This window comes from Protopterus annectens, chromosome 6.part0 (assembly GCF_019279795.1).
Source record: "Protopterus annectens isolate FY-2018-M chromosome 6.part0, PAN1.0, whole genome shotgun sequence".
NCBI lineage: Eukaryota > Metazoa > Chordata > Ceratodontiformes > Protopteridae > Protopterus > Protopterus annectens.
This window is the reverse complement of record NC_056737.1, coordinates 1,745,411,458-1,745,433,805: the sequence shown is the minus strand read 5'-3', so window position 1 is coordinate 1,745,433,805 and position 22,348 is coordinate 1,745,411,458. Positions and strand designations below refer to the sequence as shown.

At 39.9% G+C, this 22,348-nt stretch overlaps 1 protein-coding gene across 8 annotated transcripts in view; it reads right to left on the bottom strand.

Moving 5' to 3' along the window:
- Positions 1-22,348, bottom strand: part of TNS1 (tensin 1) — a 2,530,757-nt gene that overhangs the window by 351,043 nt on the left and 2,157,366 nt on the right. For 7 of the 8 annotated variants that reach the window (XM_044075133.1, XM_044075132.1, XM_044075135.1 and 4 more), the window contains one exon: positions 6,446-6,584. In XM_044075133.1, coding sequence (XP_043931068.1) covers positions 6,446-6,584 — 139 coding nt within the window. The remainder of the gene's footprint in view (positions 1-6,445; positions 6,585-22,348) is intronic. The other variant, XM_044075134.1, reaches the window with a different exon arrangement.

The window sequence follows — 22,348 nt, the reverse complement described above, 5'->3', positions numbered from 1 at the left end:
TGGCATTGAGCTTGAGGCCATGGCTTTGACACCAGGCATCTGTCTCAGTGAGGCCCTTTTGTAGGATGTCCACATCGTTAGGAGTTTCAATTACGGCACCCAGTTTGCGGTCATCTGTGAACTTAGTTAGCCAAAGACCTTCTGTGTTAGCCTGTACTTCAGAAAAGTAGATACCAAACAGGGGAGGACCCAGGACTGAACCCTGTGGTACTCCACTTGTCACTTGTCTGAAGTCGGATTTGTAGTCTGCTACTTTCATAGTGTGGGTTCTGTCAGTAAGCCAGCTGGCAACCAATCTTGTGACATAGGGATTTATACCTAGTTTAGTGAGTTTATCTACAATTCCAGAGTGGGGGATGGTGTCAAAAGCCTTGGTGAGATCTAGATAGGCTGTGTGAATCACCTTACCCTCGTCTACAGCTTTGGTGACAGCTTCAAAGAAGTCAATCAGGTTTAGGAGACATGATCTGGCTTTTACAAACCCGAACTGGGTGAAGTCCAGAGTTTGGTGATTACCAATGTCTTTGTTTATGAGTTCCATGATGACACGTTCCATAGCCTTGCAGACCAGGCTCATTAGGCTAATGGGGCGGTAGTTCCCGGGGTCCATGGTGGCTCCCCCTTTGTGTAGTGGGATAACCATTGCTATGCGCCATTCAGTGGGCACAAAGCCTGAGGGGAGGCTATGATTGAACATGGTGCTTAGGTGGGGTGCCAGTTCATTCTGTAGTTCATGTAGAACGCAGCCTGGGATGTTGTCAGGTCCCATGGGTGCTGTGTTTTTGTCTTTGGAGAGTGTGGTTTTTACCTGTGCAGCCGTGATTACAGGAACTTTGCATTCTTCTTGTATGGAGAAGGGCCCTTTGGGGGTGGGGGGTAAAGTTAGCACTGAACCTATCTGCCAGGATGTTGGCAATATCAGCTGGTTCTGTATATTTATTGCCATTGTGCTGTAACTCAGAGCAGATCTGGAGTGCTGCTATTGAGATTCTTGACACAGCTATAGAATGCTTTGTGGTTGTCTTTAGAATCAGTGGCAATTTTGTTTTCATAACTAGCTTTGGAGGATTTTATGAGGGATCTCAGCTTCTTACTGAGTCTAATCAGGGAGTTCTTCCAGTCATGGGATTTTACTCTTTTTTGCAACAGTTTCTTTCTTCTGTTGTAGAGTTTGTTTACGGCAGGGGACCATTAGATTGGCTTCCTTTTTTTGGAGGATTGCATCTTGGTTCTGTTAGGGATAGCACGATCCATGCACTCGTGTAAGTGCTTATAAAGTGCATTTGTGAAGGATTCAGCAGTTGTACCTCTATTGTCCGTCTGCATGGGTGTTGTGAAGTTTGCCACTTCTGTCTTAAGAAGCGAGAAGTTGGCTTTGGAGAAATTTTTTACGGTGTTTTCCCTAATGGGGGTGGAGGCGGGATATGGATGTTTAGGCTGATTAGCTTGTGGTCAGATCTGACCAATGAGGAATTGACCGCTGGTGTGGAACACCAGTTGCCCATGTTGGTAATGACCAGGTCTAGGATATTGCTGCCCCTGGTGGGGGTGTGGATAAGTTGATCCAAGGCACTGGAATTTATAAATTCCAGAAAATGTTGAGCAAGAGTTGGTACAGGAGTATTTTTCCCAGTTAATGGTGGGGTAGTTGAAATCGCCTACTACTAGGGTGCTGGGTTGTATTGTAATATTTTCCAGTGTATCAAGAAATGAGGAGTGGGAATCCTGGGGCATGGTGGGGGATCTGTAGCAAGTTACAATTTGGATTGCGGTCTTGCCCAGAGTTAGTTGCACTTGGATAATCTCGGATGCATTACACTGAGCAACTAGCCTGGAGGTGTGGATATCCTTAATGAATATGGACACGCCTCCACCTTTAGTGTTTCGGTCCAGGTTAGGTGGCCAAAAGGTGTGGTATGAATTATAGCCTGGCAATGCAGGGGTGCTCTCTGGAGCCTTGAACCATGTCTCTGTCACTGCACAGATGTTGATGTTCTCCATTTTAAGGAGTGCCTTGAGGGAATGCATTTTGAGGTTTAGTCTTCTAGCACTGAGTAGCATTACCCTCAGATTTTGCTTGCTTGTACCGGTTATGGTGGTGAATTTGTCATTTGAACCTTGCCTAAAAAAAGGCACTATAGGGGTGGCAAGAGCATTAGCCAGTATCCGGAATCCCAAGGGCGACAAGTGCAGGCCATCTCTGGCAAAGCATCGTGGTCTGTCGATCATGTCACCCCAGGCAGACAGATACTGGATCCCCTTAGAATGACACCAGAAGCTTTGTCAATTGTTGAATTCAATCATTTTGTCCTTGTAATGTGGTAACATTCTGGGTGATGGCAGGATGCTACTCAGGGCTAGGGTCATACCTGCCTGGGCTACAAGATCGGACAGCTCCTCCATGTCTCTTTTCATGTAGTCCAGGGAGGTACATCTCAGGTCATTCACGCCAACATGGAAAATGACAGAGTCATATTTGTTCTTGTTGTGGAGTGACCTGAGTGCATGAGTTATGTGGCAGATCCTAGCACCCGACAGGCAGCGGACAGTAACTTTCTCCTTGTTTAGCCTGGTGAGTAGAACATCAGTGTGCCTGACTATAGAGTCACCTATGACTAGAGTGTTGGGTATGTTGTTATGCCTTATGGGCTGCGGTTGAGTGGCACACTGAGTTTGTGGGATATGTGTCATTTGGGTTGTGTTGGGGAGTGAAGGTTGCATGCGTTTCTGCTTTGGAGGTCTCTGTAGCTTGAGCAGATTTTTACTGAGAGGCTCTGTGAATGTAGGTGTGTGTTTTGTGTTGCCATGTGTGTGGTTTGGTGGTGTAGGTGTTGAGGGACTATGTGATGAGTGTGGTGTGGTGCAAGGGTTTACCTTCTCCTCTTGACTGTCTAGTCCAGTCTTGGGTGAAGAGAGCTTTGCTTCCAGTTTGGCTATATAAGTGCATCTCTCACAGGTTGTAGTGTTGGGTGGTAGGAGGAGAGGGTTGTCGGTGTACATGAAGCAATTGCTGCATTGCCCCAAGATGCCCAGATTCATCAGGTAGACAGGAGAAAACACTGGGAGCTGACCCTTAGACATGCCTGGATAGGTGCTTATTTATTAAGTACTAAAAACTGTTTTCCTCTAGACAAGTGAGGAAAGTTGAGTGCTGTAGTAATTTGTAGCTTATTTAGTGCCTACAACGAGTTCTGAACGAGTGCTGAGATCAAAGAAACAGATTTGAGTGCTAAAACTAAAAAAACTGGCTAGTTCTAAGGGAAAATTTGAAGAGCAGACTTTATGGCGCCAGGAATAGTTTAACCCTAGCTAAGTGGCGATGCATAAAGTGTATTTTTTTTTTATATAACAGTAGCAAATGAGCAAACTGATTTAAACAAATTAACCAATAAAAAGCTAAAAACTGAGCCCCGTTCTAGCAGTCTTTGCTCAGACAGGTTCTAACTGCACACTCCTGCCACTAGGGTGCGGGGGAACCTTCTCCAAAAAAAAAAAAATGGTCTGGATTGGTGCTCAAGTTATGCAAACAAAGCTAGATTCAGCAGGTCTGAACTTAGTCTATGCTACAGTAAACAAGGTGTACCAATTTCAGAAAAAAAAAACAGTTCAAATAAGCAGGCACAATAAGCCTTTAACCAGAAACTCCAAGCTCAAAAGGGCAGAATCTACTCTCTCTCCTCCCACAAGAGTGCAGACCACACCTCCTTAATGTAAAATAACTAGCGCGAAGCCCAAGTGCTTAAACCAGCTGATCTCGTGGGTTTAGACAAAATCCACCATAACTGTTCAACCGCATAAACCGATTCAAATGAAACACATAAATGCATATGCACTTACTTCAGATAGTGTATACCCATGTAATGAAGCCACTCCCCCCAGACACACACACACAGCTCCCTCCTGAAATACAAAAAAAAAATTAAGCGAAAAACGTCAGCAAGCACCGGTTTATTCCAAATATTGAGCGCTTTCGTAAGAACAATGTCAAACTTCTTCAAAACACCGTTTAAAATCACAATTAAGCTTAAATACTGCAATTGTCACATGACAAAAATTCCACCCCTTAGTCCTTAAAACAATACATACATCTAATATAAAGTTATAGACATATAAACACCTACACACATAAAAACCTTGCCTGTTTTTGTAATCTAGCATCAAAATTCCTACTTACAAATACCCCCATATTCACAGGCCCTTAGGAAAACACAAATTCAGCTTTTAATTTTAAAATACTATTTATAGTTATGGATTCATTTAAACCAGGGGGTACAGTGGCATTGCTCTTTAGCTGCCAAATCAGTTCTTTATATTCAAGTAAAATTTCATGTGGCCCTCCCCTCTGGTCAAAACTAGGGTTACCATATTTTTTCTTCCTCTTTTAGGGTTGCCAGATTCTTGACTGGCCAGGTTGGGACAAAAGGTCTTTCACACTAGGTGAAGACCAAGAAAAAAAAAAAAAGGTCTTTAGTCTTTAATGCGGAACATCGCAGTTCCGCATTAAAGACAAGTAGCTCCGTGTCTGGCGATTTTTGATTGGCCAGTATGCCGGTATACGAGCCAATCAAAAACTTGCACAGCGGACCCTCTTCTGTTCAATGCGGAACATCAAGCAGTTCCGCTTTGAACAGAGCTCCGTTTGTTGATTGGCTCATATACCGGTATACGAGCCAATAAAAAAAACAAGCGGAGGCGGTTTTGCCGGAATTGCAACCGGCAGTGAGGGACTCGGGATCGGACTGCTGATCCTGGAAAAATCCCACTGAAATAGGGACGTCTGTTTTTTAAAAATTCTGTGACTTGTCAATCGCAGAATTTTCAATAACCGCCCGGACAGGAGCTCAAAAAGAGGGTATGTCCGGGGAAACCCAGATGTATGGTAACCCTAGTCAAAACTGACTTTTTCTATACAAGAATACTTAAAAGAATGTGTGGGAAACCTGATAATATGTTTGGCTAATGCATTTTGACATCCAGCTTGTGAATATCATACTGGTGTTGGTAAATACTTGTTTTAAACTTGTTCTTGGTTTTACCTATATAAAATTAGGTACATTGTTGGCACAAAGCTATATACACCACATTAGTACTATGACAATTCAGTCTATGTCTAAAATACATGTTCCACCACCTAGGTATAGACACTTCCTCACCTTCCTTGATAAATCTACACTGGTTACAGTGGCCACACTGGTTCATGCGCCTACCCTGTAAACCCTTCCTACATCCCTCAAGCACAAAGCACAAATCCTTTTTGTAAACCACATTGGTTTACTCCTTACTGAAATGTCGGGCCTCTCAATGGCAAAACACAGAACACAAAAAAAAAAAAACACGCACACAAAAATACAGGAGAAAAAAAAATACTGAACAATACTTTTCTCCTTTAAAATTGTTTTTTTTTTTGCTTGGTGAGCAATCCCCACTTAACCCCACATCCCCCAACCTTACATATACACCCCCTAAATATCTTATACAAAAGGGAATATTCTGAGAAATGGCAATTTCGGATTTAGTATATGCAAGTCCAGATTTTCAGCTCTTCAGTCTCACATTTTCCGGACTCCGCATTAAGAGACTTGACATTTTAAATGGTTTTACACATGCACACACAGACACATAGACACGCACAGCCACCCCACCCCACCCCCAAGATCGATCTCATAAGTACACAATCACAAAAATGCTGACATCACAGATATCTCAATAAATTTAAATAAATACTTAGTCCAACCTGAAGGGGCTGCACAGTTAATTTGAAATTATTAGTCTGAAACCTATTTCTGAAATGTTCTGCCATACAGTGTGTAGGGAAATGAACCACCATCTTGTATACTTTACAATAAGGAACTGCCCAAGTTACCACTATTCCCTCTAAATCTCTCTTCAAAAAGAAAATTAAACTCCAGCTCAAATCTCAATGGATGTGCCCCTGCACTAATCCTGACTAATCACTCTATGCCATCAGACAAATCCCTTCATCATGAAACCCTACCCCCCTCTTATCTTACTCACTCTCCCTTTTTCAACCTCCCCCTCAACACAAAAAAAATATATATATATATTTTTAAAATGTAAATTTTTTTATGATGTTAACTGTATAACCTTGCTTGTAATTTTTTGGCTCAATTTGTGTGTACTCTTTGCATATTGTTACCCTTACTTTCTTGTAATATCGCAAATGTACTTCTTCTTAAACTCTGGAGCTTAACTCCTCGGGCCTCTACTGAAAATGGACATGTATCCAGCTAGACTAGCCCGGTCAACAAATGTAAAATAAAATAAAATAAGTTACACACATCGGCATACATGGAATCTACTCTGCAGACACACAAGCAGTGATGGGTCTTTAACTTGACAGAAAACATTAAATAAAATCTGTTATATTGTCTGATCCAGGTACCGCAGCCAAGTGCCCTTCACCCTCAGAAAACAAGGCACTTACGCATGAGATGGTAAATGTATTGTGCTGAAATGGGAAAGGCAAAGGTGGGGGTAAAGTTCTCACCACCACTACTCGCTGTCGGAGAAAGTGGCACTCCATCCATCTCCTCAAACGCCTCCCTGTAGCTGTGTAGGTGTGGCTGCAAAAAGAAGAGAGAAATTCAGGTTAAACAGCTCTTCCTCTTTTTTTGTTGCATTGCTGCATTACTTGTCAAACTACAGAAAAAAAGATGGATACAACTTTAATACTTAAACTTAATCACCTTTTCCTGAACAAGAATTCAATTAATACAGGTCCAAACACAGACAGTTTTGTGACTGGTATTTCAAAAAAAAAAAATACAGAAAATCTTCAGCATTTTCCTAGCGCTAACTTGAAATAAAAATAAAAATCAGACTCTACATATATACTAGTATTTTAACATTTTCCAAACCAAGCAGCACACAGTAAATAAATAAAACAATGATTAACCAGCCACGACCGGTCTTCTCTAACAGTACTTCAGTACACAGCACTGGACTGGAATGCATGTATATTCATGTTGAAATTCATCATCCTGAAGGTGCAATTTCAACCAAATGTAACCAAAACACCTAAAACAGCCAATGCTGTCATAAGACATCATTGCACATATACAAATAAAGAAGTCATTGCACATACACAAATACCAAAGCTTCAAACATTTATTTTCTTCGGTGATCTATTTTATACAAAGACAGCCACAGAGTTTCAGCATTTAAAGGCTGATCCTTTCCTCAGGAAGGGAGTGGTGACAGTGCAGAGTTGGTTTGATAGCCTTTGTCTAATACTCTATACTAAATTTTTTGCAACTGCAATTACTTTGTACGGCTGTGCTACACGAATCTGCTGAAACTCATCATGAGAAGGTACAGTAATTTGGCAATTGTCCTTTGCAGCTCACTGTCCCTGTTCTTTCCACTCCTGTGTCTTATGTGGCAACACTGTATACTGAGGGATTCTGTAAATATTCTTGCCTGCGAGTGTTTTATACTATGATTCTTAAAAGTTTATATTTTTCACTTTGTTTTCCTGTTAACAGAACACACACTTCTCGCTTTTGTACCTTAGGGGGCAAGATAAATATTCTCAAAAATTAAGGTTTCGCTCTTTCCCGTTAGCTACTTTTAAGCATACAGTTCAGAACACCATATAAACCACAGTCTTCATATCCCAGACAGAGGTCAGTGCTTGCTGGATTCAGTCCAACATATAATGAACGTTACACGACACAGTGAGTTCAAAAGAAAATTATGCATGTAAACTCCCAGTGCCCCCCCAGGGAAATGTACCAACCAGTAGCATGTAAAGGACTGGTGTACCAGCTGCTAAATGGCACCATGTAAAGGACTGGAGTACCAGCTGCTAAATGGCACCATGTGAAGGACTGGTGTACCAGCTGCTAAATGGCACCATGTAAAGGACTGGTGTACCAGCTGCTAAATGGCACCATGTAAAGGACTGGTGTACCAGCTGCTAAATGGCACCATGTAAAGGACTGGTGTACCAGCTGCTAAATGGCACCATGTAAAGGACTGGTGTACCAGCTTCTAAATGGCACCATGTGAAGGACTGGTGTACCAGCTGCTAAATGGCACCATGTGAAGGACTGGTGTACCAGCTGCTAAATGGCACCATGTGAAGGACTGGTGTACCAGCTGCTAAATGGCACCATGTAAAGGACTGGTGTACCAGCTGCTAAATGGCACCATGTGAAGGACTGGTGTACCAGCTGCTAAATGGCACCATGTGAAGGACTGGTGTACCAGCTGCTAAATGGCACCATGTAAAGGACTGGTGTACCAGTTCCCAAATGGCACCATGTAAAGGACTGGTGTACCACCTCCAGTTCCTAGCTGATGCTATATAAAGGGTTGGTCTACCAGCTAACCAATGATTCCATGCAAAAGACAGATGTATTATCTTGTACAATCTAAAGGATTCATGGATTACCGGCTACAACTTAAAGGACCAGTATGTTGGTGTCTAAGCAGTAAAAGACTAGTGAACCACCTGTTACTGTGTAAAGTTTAAATATGTAAACTGACAGAAGATAAAAGTTTGGGGTACCAGCTGGCAAAGGCCTGGTATACAAACTAGTTCAACATACAAAATATTTGCAGTAACTGGTACAGCTTAAAGGACTAGGGTATGTCTAACATAATTTAAAGACCAGTAAACCAGCTGGTACCATGTTAAAGGATTTATGCACCAGCTGCTGTCACGTTAAGTACTGCTGCACCAGATGGTACCATGTAAAGGGCTGCATCAGCAGGCACAATTTAAAGACCAGGTGTACTAACTGGCATCATGTAAACAACTGGTGTATTAGCTGTAAACACGTAACTAATCCACATGCTGGCACAAATAAAATGTGGTGCACCAACTCATACAATGCAAATGAAAGGTGCATTACCTGAAACTCTGTTAAAAAGTGGTGACTCAGTTGCTACCTCTTATACAAATGGTACACAAACATGCACAAGTTAAGGGACTGCTGCACCAAATGGCATAAGGTAAATAACTGTTGTGCTGGTGGAACAAAGTGAATGATTGTTTGGCACCAGGTAATGGAGAGGTGCACCGGATAGCACTCAGGGAGTACTGAATGCTTTGAATATTTTTTTAAATTTAAATGTTATCAAAAACATATACCTTTTTATACATGGCAGTGTGAGCTATTCATACTTATCTGAAACACACAGATATGAAACTCTACATGTATAAGACAGTTACAGGCTTTGAGACTTTTTTTTTATCAACTCCTATCTCAATGTATATACCTCCACTATCACATATTCTTTGAAAACAAAACTTACCATACAATATCAGTAATCTGTTAAAACAATAATATACAATAGACATATTGGTAACAAAGGTCAAGTTCTGTTCACAGTGATCATTCTGTCCCCTGCCATGACAAGCACTCCTAAAAGGGGTTAATGCAGACCTGAGGGGGTACATACATTAAAGTCTACATACGTTCATCTGAACTCCCAAAATTAAAATTGCAGGGCCTGTTCTAAACTACTTGCATCTTGGTGAGTTATTAAACAACAACACATAAAACATATGTGAAAGACTGAAATTATGTATACACATGACTAGAACCACAGACACATTTACAAACCAATATTTCCATATTTTTATCCTCATGTAAGGCTTTGCAATGGTTTGCTACTGTTCTCTTCACCAACAGCCATGAAGTTGCCCTTCCTTTTAGCAACTACTGCACTGACCCAATGAATGCCAGCAAACAGTATTATGATGAGTATGACATAAATGTGTGTCAGACTCTGCCGTGGGCTCTCTGCTAAATACCTCAGCCACTTCCCACCACTCCTACTCCAGCCTCTAGTGACACCACCCCACATTTTAGTAATGCAAAGGATATAACTTTCACTGTTGATGACCAAAAAACAAATAAAAAATGCAGAGTCAGTATTACCAATGGTAAAAGAAAGCCTTTATTGAATCATGGATGAACTCTTTAGTCAAATATAAGACTACAAATCTCAAGAATTCTTGTATAGGTTCACAGATGTGCACTAGACTAATGGCCCTGGGGCCTTTACAAGCCTAGCCATAGGATTTCCCTGGCATAGTGGCACCCGACCTTCATTCCCAGTGCCTCTGTCGAGTAGAGACACTGGTGCTATCATCACCGGGGTGAATTTTCTGTTTCCCATCCACTCATCAAGATTTCCCTTGAAGAGGGTCAGCAAGGTGCTCTGCTTGACATGTATGGGAAGTCTGTTCCATAGCATGGGCAGTCTCTGGGTTATGAACCTGTCCCTCCAGCATGTCCTGTTAATTGTAGTAATGAGGTTGAGGTTTCTGGAGTGTGTGGTATGGAGGGATTAGGATTTCTTTAGCTGTAGCATTTCTAACAGAGCTGGGTCAGACATGGCTTTGTAAGTCAAGTAGAGATCGCCTCTAAGTAGGTGATATGAGACAGAGAATAGTTGAGAGTTTTTTTGGGTCTGAAGTGTTTAAGGCCTAGGATCCTCTTTGTGAAGAACTGTGTTCAGTGGACTACCATTAATGTGGTAATTCATGGGAAATGGGTTTTTCCCAAAGGGGATGACGGCATATTTTTTTGTCACTGAGCTTAAGGCCATGGTTCTGACACCAGTTGTTGGTCAGTGAGGCCATTGTGTAGGATGTCAACATCACTTGAGGAGTTAATAATAGCTCCCAACTTGCAATTGTCTGCAAACTTTGTCAGCCAGAGTCCCTTCGTGTAGGCCTGGACTTCAGAGAAGTAGATACCAAACAGGAGAGGACCCAGGACTGAACCATGTGGGACTCCACTCGCGACTGGTCGACAGTGACTTAGAGTCAGCTACTTTCACACTGTGGGTTCTGTGAGCCAGTTTGCAACCCACCTAGTGATATAGGGGTTGATGCCAAGCTTAGTGAGGTTTTCTAGGATTACTGAGTGGGGAATGGTATCAAAAGCCCTGGCCAGATCAAGGTAGGCTGTCTGAACCATCTTGCCTTCATCCACAGCTCTGGTGATTGACTCAAAGAAGTCAACCAAGTTGAGCAGACATGATCTACCCTTCACAAAACCAAATTGTGTTGGATCCAGAGTTTGGAGATTCCCTATATCCTTGCTTATTAGGTCCATGATGATGCATTCCATAGCTTTGCATATCAGACTAGTCAGGCTAATGGGGCGATAGTTCCCGGGGTCTGTAGTTGCTCCTTCTTTGTGGAGAGGGATGACTGTAGCAGTGCGTCATTCGGTAGGGACAAAGCCTGTGGTGAGGCTGTGACTGAACAGGGCACACAGATGAGGTGCCAGTTCACTCTGTAGTTAATGTAGAACACAACCAGGGATACTGTCAGGTCCCACAGAAGCTGTATTCCTGGCCTTGGACAGTGCTGTTTTAACCTGTGCAGCAGTAATACTGGCTGCCTGGCAATCTACTGGTATTGTGATTGGTCCTTTGGGGGTGAGAGGGGTAAAGCTGACGATGAATCTGTCAGCCAGTATACTGGCAATAGCTCTTGGCTCGGTATAGGGGGTACCATCATGCAGTAGCTCAGAGCAAATCTTGGTATTGCCGTGGAGATTCTTTACATAACTATAGAAGGCCTTGTGGTTGTCTTTACTATCTACTGCAATTCTGTTTTCATAGCTAGCTTTAGAGGATTTGATGAGGGATCTCAACTTTTTGTTGAGGCTGATAAGGGAGGTTTTCCAGTCTTGGGACTTCACCTTATTCAGCATCAGTTTCTTCCTTCTGTTGTAGAGTTTGTTTATGACAGGGGACCACCAGATTGGCTTCCTTTTTTTTGGAGGAGAGCCCCTTGGTTCTATTGGGTATGGCGAGATCCATGCATTTGTGTACGTGTTCATACAGTGCATTGGTGTATGATTCTGTGGTCATGCAACTATTCTCCATTTGCATGGGGTGCCATGAAGTTAGCCACCTCTGTTTTTAGGAGCCCAAAGTTAGCTTTGGAGAAGTTTTTCATGGTGGTTACCTTTGCTGGGGGGATTTCCAAGGTGATTAGTTTGTGGTCGGATCTAACCAGGGAGGAGCTGACTATTGATGTAGAGCAACAGTTGCCCGTGTTAGTAATGACCAGGTCAAGGATGTTGCTACCTCTAGTGGGGGTAAGAACGAGCTGGTCCAGGGCATTAAAGTTGGGCAAGTGTATTGGTACATAAGTAGTTTACCCAGTTAATGGAGGGGTAGTTGATGTCACCTAGTAAGAGAGTGTTAAGTTGGACCCTAACATTCTCCAGGGTGTTTCGGAATGTGGAGTGCGAGTCTTGGGACATGGTTGGGGACCTATAGCAGGCTACAACCTGAATTGCTGTCTTACCCAATGTTAGCTGCACCTGAAGTATCTCTGATGCGTTATGTTAGACTACCAGTCTGGAGGTGTGTGCATCCTTTATGAATATGGAAACACCACCAGCTTTGGAGCTTCCTCTTGGATTCAATAAAGACTTTAAGAGAAGTTAATACTGACACCTCACTTTAATTGTTATAATCATCAATAGTAGAAGTTATATATTTTCTGCTACTTGATATTCAGTTCCACTTTGCCACACAGCCCACAAAATAATGTGTTACGGTTGTTGTGTTAGCTCTGCCTCAGTTTTAATGTTCTATAAACACTTGTACTGTAACATACCAGCCAAAGGCTGATTTTCTGCTGACTAAATAAACCTCTCTGGAAAAATGTCTCCAAACGTTGTCCTTGTTTCAGTTGTACATTTCACAGGCCTACCACTCTCTCTGCTACAGATACATTTTAATACATATTATTTACAGGACAATATATATATATATATATATATATATATATATATATATATATATATATATATATATATATATATATATATATATATATAGATATATATTTCTACAAACACACACATTTTTTTTTTAGTTTTTTTCCTCTCATTTGTTTACTGGACTAGTCTGGCAGAGTAATCTGCCCTTCTTCAGCAAATGATTATGGAGTTAAGCTCCACAACAGACACATATTGTTTTTTTTTTTTTTTTACACTGTTAGAATATTTAAAACAAAGAAAGTTATCAAAGACAAAGACAAATATAAGGTTAGAATATTTAAAACAAAGAAAGTTATCAAAGACAAATATAAGGATTAATACTTACATGGACTTTAAATTATGGACTAAGAAATTATTTGCCTAGTAGTAGATATTAACAATATAGAAAGCTTCTTAAAGATATTTGGTAAGAAAGTATGACAAGGTTAGCAGAAGAAAGGGGGAAAAGTAACTTATATAAAGTAAAATTAAGTTATTACTTCAGATCTGTGTATGCATGTTTCAGAATGAAAGAAGGGTAAAATCTCTGCAACATTGCTGTTCAACGTTTTTAATATTAAGAACAGAGTCTAACAATGTGAAGCAGAGTGTGAATAATGTGGAACAGATCATGGGAACATGTTCTTTCAGACGCAGCCACTCATTCTAAAGCTCTAAGGGACTTGTTACAAGAACAGCTGTGACATGGAAACATCATAGCAGTAACAGTATCACTGTAGACTTTGTGAACAGCGAATTAAAATGATTATGCCGTTCTTACTCAGTATAATTGCATGTCAAGGAGCACTGGGTTTAGAAAACAAATTAAAATTAGTAGTGGAGTATAGATTAGATATGTACAAAACTTCACTGCGTGTACATTTTGTTAAAAGGGCCTCAGCTTGACATGCATCTCTGAGAGCAGATTCCTTAACAAGCAACATTTTACAGCTTTATGAGGTCCCAGGTCTCAAATATAAGGGCATCATACTATGTCTAAGGGGAAGAACTCACTATTTACTTATACTTTTATGTGTAGAATTAAAAAAAAGTTATTGTTGGTGAACTATCTCATATGTAACCTGTGCGGAGCACTGCAAGTAAATAACATGTTTAGAAATGTGAAGACTGAGTAAAACGCAACACGACTGCACAGCACATACATTTCAACAAAGCAAAATATAGTTTAAACAGGTGCTTTCAAATCCATAACATTACAAATAATTCTTACACAACAACACATCTTCAGCATTCCTATTACTTGAGAAAATGAGAAAAACAGAACTGGGGCAGATAAGAAAACACATACCAGCATACTTTGTGGTAAACAAATAATGGCACAGTAATGACAAAGTTGCCTGCCAGCTCCCTCGCTCCCCCAGTACAAGACATTGGAACAGACACACATACAATAAGGGCACATCACAAATAATTTTGAGGAATCAGATCCCCAACTAAAGTGTAATTCTCTAATAAATAACACAAAATTATATTAAAAAATCAAATTATTAGGCCTCTCCTTTCAGTAACAATACACTGTGATACAACAGCAGTAAAAAACTGATGGGGAATGCTGGACAGCTGGGAACAAGTTTTGTCAGCTGACAGCATGCAAACTTACTTTGCACCAAGTTTCTCTGCAGGACAGCTAAAGGTCTGAAGGAGAAGAAAGAAGATTGCTCTATAGGATTTTCTGAACCTGATGATTGCAAAAAGAACAGAACTTTAAACCACATATAGCCCCTCTGTCCCACAACTCCAGCATCTCATTCAAACAGATTAAGATACCAGGAATTCCCCACTTTGCAACAACAGGAGAGTTTGATTTCTTTTAACACAGGAACTAAAAAAAAAAACAAAAACATCTCAAAGTTTTCCCTCCCCCCAGTGGCTGGAGGTCTGACTGCAAGTAAGCTCCAAACATCTGCGAGGGAAGCAAGAAACTCACAGGGACAGTAAAGGTAGAAAGAAAGGAATGTAGCAACAAGATAGAAAATATATATCCTCAGCGTATAAAATGGCAAAAGAGAGAAAATATAATAATCATATTCTGTTATCCAAATACTGGAGAGAGAAATTGCCATCCCTACACGACAGTAAAATAGTAGAGGCGTTTAACTTAACATTAAAATCCGTATCACTTCAAAAACTGGTCTTTACTCAATTGATGATATTTAACAATGCATATTATACCCATCTTACACATTATAAATTTGATTCAAAAAAGTCACCTAAATGTCCACAGTGTGTAGATCAGACAGCAGACCTGTTACACATGTTCTGGAGTTGCAAGTGCATTTATAAATTATGGAATTCTTTAAAGTTACAACTACAAAAAATGGGTTACCAAAACTCAACACTCTCCTGGGAATTTCTGATTTTACATATTCCACCGGAGAATTTGGACAAAACAAAAAAGATTGTAATTATGAATATTAGTTTACTAATGAAATTATATATAGCCACACATTGGTTGAACCCAGCACAGGTGTCGTGGCAAAATTTCAGGCTGTTAGCGATTAAGCATATATTAGTGCACAAATTGTTAATTAGAAATAATAAGAAAAGTATAAACAGCATAAAAATTTGGGAACAAATCTTTAATATTATTTTAGTTCCTATCCACTTTCCGTCAGGACATTCTGTATGTGTACCAACACATTCTTGGATAAGATAGAAAATGTAGAAATAATACACATTATTGGCTTGAGTTAGTTTATAATTGTCTATTGTAGATGCTTTTATGTTTAATTTTTTGTGATTTTAATTTCCTGTACTTGGTTAAAATGATACTTATTCTTAATGTATTATAGGGAAATTCAAAATGGAACTAAAACATTGGAAGCAATATTGTACATAATGTAAATAGTGTGTGAAATGTATAATGGTTTGGCAAAACAATAAAAATGATTATTGAAAAAAAAAAGAAAGAAAGGAATGTAGACAGAAGTTTGTAACCTATGAAAACTGTAATTAAATGTTCAGAAATGCTGTGATGACAGTGCTGTGGAAACATGACATCTCAGGTTACCTATCCTAGCAACTAGAGGATAGTGTCTTCTCTGGCCACAACTGGATGGCACTTGTGAGAATGCTTTGCCTACCCAAGGGCTACCCTGACTAGCCCATAGGCTGCCCAGTACAAAGGCCAGTGGAAAATAATGAGAATGTGGAAGGTGTGAATGTGCTTAAATAGCAGGTAATCTCACCTACAGTGTTTCTGTACAATGTGCGTACTGTCCTGACACAGACTGGTTCCTCTATGGAGGACTAAGGAAGATACCAGAAACCTTCACACAGAATGCCCACAGGAGAAATTCATGTCGCAAAACACAGGACAGAATCAGCTTCTCTTGAGAGACTTTAGTCTTAAGAGACAACAACTAACAGAGGAATGGAAAAGAGAAGCTAGGTGCCTGCCTGGTAGCAAAAATAAGAGGAAAGGGGAGCAAGAAAGCAGCACTCTGGCAGTAACCTTACCACACGGACAAGATAGCAGACTGTTAGTTTTTAACCAGAGGCAAATTAAATGGCTGGGATGGCCAGAAGGACAGCTCTAAACTTCTTTGCTCATCAGTTATAGACAAGGCCAAAAATAATGGGGAGAGAACCAAAATCAGGGACAAATTTAAATATTACTCCAATTCACTAGAAAGCTAAGAAAGCAACAGGTTATGCATTAACATGTATATTTTGAACAATAAGAAGTACAAAACTCTAATGACTGCATTATTGACTCTGTAATCTTCAATAATTTACAGGAAAATTAACAATTTTACAAAGGCCAGGGCATGCAAAGAAGAAGTGTAGGAGAAGTCTGTAAAACTGAGGACAGACGGATCTTAGAAAAAAAAAATATATATGTATATATATATATATATATGTGTGTGTATTCCATGTGCTTGCGCAGTCACACACACACACGCACACACACACACACACACACACACACACACACGCACACATACACACACACACACACACATACACACACACACACACACACACACACACACACACATATATATATCTATATATATATATATATATATATATATATATATATATATATATATGTATATATGTGTGTGTGTGTGTGTGTATATATAGAGCAAGAAATCTGGACAAAGCCATAAACAAAAGTGGTACAAAGGCCCCAAAATATGGACAATTTTTAAATATTGCTATTAAAAAATTAGAAAGTTGCTAGAATAACAGGTTTTCCATTAGCATGAATTTTCTGAAGGGTATGAAGTCTGAAACTCAAACGTCTGTCATTATTTTCTAACTTCTGTCTTTAATAATTTGCCACTAGTTTGCCAGAAAACCACAATTTTATGAAAAATGGACCAAAAATAGGAGGCATAAATCTGGACAGTCTGTGAAAATCTGTACAGTTGAGAGGTATGAACCCTCATCTTAGACCCTCAAAAAGGGTATGGAATAAAAATACATATTTATTACAAAGTGCAAATATTAAAAATATGTATAGGTTCACTATATCATCCTAACAAAAGAAAACAAACTGCAAACTAAGCCAGATTTACTTTGCCATGTGTTGTAATGGGAAAAATGCATTAAAAATATGTAAAACTAAACTGAAAGTAAAACTTCCAAAAATTATGACTCAACCATTCTACATCCCAGAAAACTGTATCCAACCACAAAAACAAACCAAACACGACTATAATATAAAAACAGAGTAAAAAAAATCTCTACTATTAACTACAAAGGGTATAAACAGTAAACTAATTAAACATACGAGGGTCAAACCCCAAAATATATACTGCCATCCAGTACAGCATCTCCTACATAAATCACACTCAAAACACAAAGGCAAAAACAATAATACAAAGCAATAATGCTTAAAAACAAAACAAAAAATAGAAAGTCAGAATACATATAAAAATCTTATTTTTCTTTTCGTCTTTTCCCGGTTAGGGGTAGCCACAGCGGAACTCCGGTCTGCTAATGATTGGCAGGAGATTTTTATGGTGCCGAGGTGCCAGCCCGACACCCAACCTTCAACGAAGGCACGCCCATTCACGCATGTCTTTCGAATGCCAATTGACCGCGGGGAGGACATGCAGACTCAATACAGTACCACAGCAACTAAAATACTAGTAAATGTAATCATAACATCAAATATTCAAAAAACATACATCAGAAAAAAAACTATTCCTATGCACTTAGAGTGAATCTGACTGAAACAAAATACAGCAACTCTTGAAGTGTTCCATCCACAGTTTATGTATAGAGGACAGTACTTTTCATTTTTTATTAAAGATGCTCACGCATAATTCATCTTTATCCCATGGTGACGTCACCATAGGAATACAGTGGGAACACACCCATAGACTTTAATGGACACTCCCCTTTACATGCACATTGGTACGTCAGATAAAGTCTATGGATACATACTCCTGCTTTACTTACATTGATGTCACTGAGGGTACAGTTTGCTGTAAGTCTTAGTGATATCAGCATAGTAACACAATTACACAAAACTGTTTTCTTAAAAAAATGGGACAAGTATATTTAGAATAAAAGAGGGGAGATGCATGACATCTCTTTAGATACCACATACTATTTGTGAAATACTATGGTGAAAAAGGTAAACACAGAACTCTGTAGGAACAATTTAAACAGCACCATATCTCTTTATATAAATCCACTGTGTTCAATGACTTTAGTTAGTATATAAAGGCAATTGCTTTAACATATTCCAAAGTATGTAAAGGCCATTGCCTACCTTATCTAAAATGTTCAATCCAGTTTTTGAAATGTATTCTCATAATTTAAAAATCATGTGACTACCTGCACAAATGTAAACCACTCTGCTATTCTCTTGTGGAAAAGACATTTTGTTCAGCCATAGACCTGGGACATGGAAGGGTAGTGATCCTAACTCTATCTCATATGATTATGTGGTGCCCCCTCTAGTCACATCTGCTGGAGGGTCCACTTTCAGTGAATCACAGATGTAGCAAAGTAACTTCACAATTCACCAGTGAAGCATCCTTCAACAAAGTCTGAACCAGGTTCTGTAGCAGGAAATAATCAAGACTTGTGGAAATTGTGCCCCATTCTCCAGAGCTGACAGATACATAGCCACTGATACCTCACCATCCACGCAATTTAGGCCAGCTGCATCTGCAGATATGCAAAGAAAACTGTGGCTGCCAGAGAGTACAGAGTGGGATGGAGGGTTCCTATTCTAGACCCTTCTTTAAATTTTTAGTCAGACAGGAACTAAATATGCAATTTAGTGGACCTTTGAGCATTTGAGGATGACTGAGACAGAAGACTGCCCTGTTCTCCACCACTGGGGGCAGTTTTCATTTTAGGGGTAGAGTCAATACTAGACCTTTTCCAGTTTATGGATAATCCCAGGATCTACAATCACAGAAATCCCCAAACCACTGATGCCTCTAGTGCATATCTCAGTAACAGCATAAGATGACAGTTGTCGAGGTAAGCGAACATGTGATGTTCTTTCCCCTGTGGAAGAAGGAAAAGGCATAAACAGAACATTTTGCCATTGTCAGAAGTAAGAACAGGCTACGCAGATCCCTTGTGGAATAGAATTCTTTTGTGAGGAGGGCCAAGTTATATTTCTAAGATGTAGTCATTTTATTGCCATGCGGAGGCTTTACAGGCTGTGATAATCTCAGAGAACCAGTTCAATACAGGCAGTCCTAAATAATAGACATCATTATGACTGCGTTATTGGTGGGTTTGTCCTGCTTAGGGCCTTTGTTGATTCAGCTAAAAGGATTAATACAGATTAAAATGCCTGACACATAGGGGTCTTTCTAATTTTATCAGGGGGCCTCTTCTTCCCAGAAAACTGGGACTGTCTGGAAGAAGGGGAGAAGTTGGTGGTTCTGAGAGTGCAGTTCTGCCTGCTCACCATAATTGTAGATGTCTGAGTATCTTCACTGTTGCAATAATAATTATTCTTGCTGTGATAGCCCTTTAGATTTATTTATTTATTTATTTATTTTACATTTGTTTACCGGGCTAGTCTAGCTGGATATATTTCCATTTTCAGTAGAGGCCCGGGGAGAAAAGCTCCAGCATTAATAATTAGATCATAACTTGAAATACAAAACAAGGATGGTACTCATAGTTGAAACATGGTAAATGAAAGTAGTTCAAATAAAAATATACAAGAATCAATAATAAAAATAGTGATAAAAAGTTATTTACACTGGTATAGAAATCATGAATACCTGATATTTAGATATCCTGAATACCAGAGATTTGAACCCCCCACCTGGGGTGATGAAGACTGTGCACCTGACATCAGGATGTCTGGGTACAATGATAATTGGACAGTGACATCTTACAGGTCTTTCAATCCTCCCAAGAAAAAAGGATTCCCACAAGTTTGAGCTTCAAGCCCGGAGCATAAGACACCCAGAATTCCCCAGTGTAATGAGGAAGGAAGAGACCCTAAAAGACGTAATAGAAGAGAAAGGGTGGAAAGGAAAGGGAAAAAGGACAGGAAATGAGTGTCCACTTTAAACTCAAAGGCTGACAGATGGGAATGAGGGAGGAAAGACCTACTTCAAAAGTGAAGACACTCGAACATCTACATTTATGGTAAATAAGACACATCCGTACTATGTTCATCGTGTTTCACTGCTGCAGTAATAACGATATGGGAAGATTCCCAAAGGTGAAAAGAGAGAGGTTGGATAACAGTTTAAGCACAGGCTAGGATACCCTGCAAGACTGCAAAGGCAAAGCCAGCTCTGGTTCTGGGAAAAAATAGTAAGACTGAAATGTTTTAGTAAAGGAGTGGACATAGGACCAAGTATCAGCCTCTAAAATGTCTCTGATTGGAACTCCTCTTAGGAAAGCACTAGTTGAAGCTGTAGCTCTAATAGAATGAGATTCGATATACTTAGGAATTTGTGTCCCATGTTGTTGATAGCAAAAAGCAGTATAGCTAATTTTGAAATGGTCTGTCTGCTGATAGGATTTCACAGTTTGTTGTTTGTAAAGGCTAAAAACAGCTGGTCTTTCTGAATGACTTGGCCCTGTCCAGCTAGAACCTGAGTTATCTGCTAATATCTGGTGAGTGTAGGATATGTTCTTCCTGATTTTGAGAGTGAAGGAAGAAGACAGGGAGGTATATGAACCTGTTTAAAGAAAAGTTATAAAATCATTTTGGGTATAAAAGAGGGATTAGCCCTGATACTAATCCTGTTCTGGTTACATCTACAGCACAGTGCATTAGCCCACTAGGCCACTCAGGGCTTGCAGGTCTGAAACCCATCTAGCGGAAGTAATAGTCTCCACAAATTCTGTTTCCCATGAAAAGAATTTTATGTCAGCTTTTGCTGCAGGCTAAACCAACCAAAAAAGCAGCCAGCACCAATCTTCAGCTTCCAATAGTTATTTAATTAATAATATTTCATATAAAAATGCGTACTGCATACCGGTGTTGGCTGTAAGCCTTAATCAGTGCTTTTGCTGTAGGCTCAAAGGGTAGTAAGGTGAATAAAACTGAGGTCCCAAAGGGGCAAGGGAGTTCTTCTGAGTGGCCTAAGATTGATAATACCTTTAAAGAACTGTTTCATAAGAAGTTGAGAGAAAAGAGGAGTCTGCATCGGTAGCCAGGAAGAGATGATTGAAGAGTGAATGTTAATGGAGGAATAGGATAAACCAGACTTGAAGAAGTAAGGTAGGTTACTGCATGGTTGATCTCTGCTGAACTTGGAAATATGCTCTGTTGCTGATATCAGATAAGAAAACCTTTTTGACATACAGTATTTTGCAGTGCTTGGTTTTCTAGCTTCCTTTAGGGTAGCTATTATGCCCTTGTCAAAAGAAAGACCTTGAGGAATAGTCAGTATATTAGCCAAGCTGTTAACCTCAAGATGCAGAGACCGAGGAGTATGATGGACCCCTCATTCTGAGTCAACATGCCCACCTTTTGTGGAAGGAACCATGGGTCTTCCTTGCACAGGCTGTTGAGGAGAGAAAATCAATATTGCCTTGGACAAAAGAAGCTATTAGCATAACTCTTGACCCTTCCTCTCTGATTTTCAGAAGCACTCTGGGGATGAGAGGAATGTGCCAGAATGTGTAAAGAAACAGACCTGTTCATGGAAAGAAGGCATCTATCCTCTAGGCTCTGGGATATTTGGCCATTGAAAATAAATTTCCAGCTGATTGTTTTGGCTTGAAGCAAAAAGGCCTACTTCTGGCATACCTCAGGATAGGCTGAGGAGGCTGAACTAGTCCTTGTTTAAGGTCCAGTTGTGGGAGTTCAGTTCTGAATTCTAACCTGCTGAGGCAGTCTTCTAATAAACTGTTTTCCCCAAGTAGATAGTGGGCCAGAAGGTGTTGGCCTAAAACTTGAGCTGTGTCCCACAGAGACATTGTTAGATGACACGAATGACAGGAGCAAGTACCTTCCTGTTTGCTTATGTACTGTATCACAGTGGTGTTGTTTGTCTTTATCAGTAAGATCCCTGGTTTCCATAGGTATATGAAAGCCAGAATGTGCTTGAGAATAGCCATAATTTCCATTAGGTTTACGTCTTTTTAAGAAAGCTTGTTTCCTATTT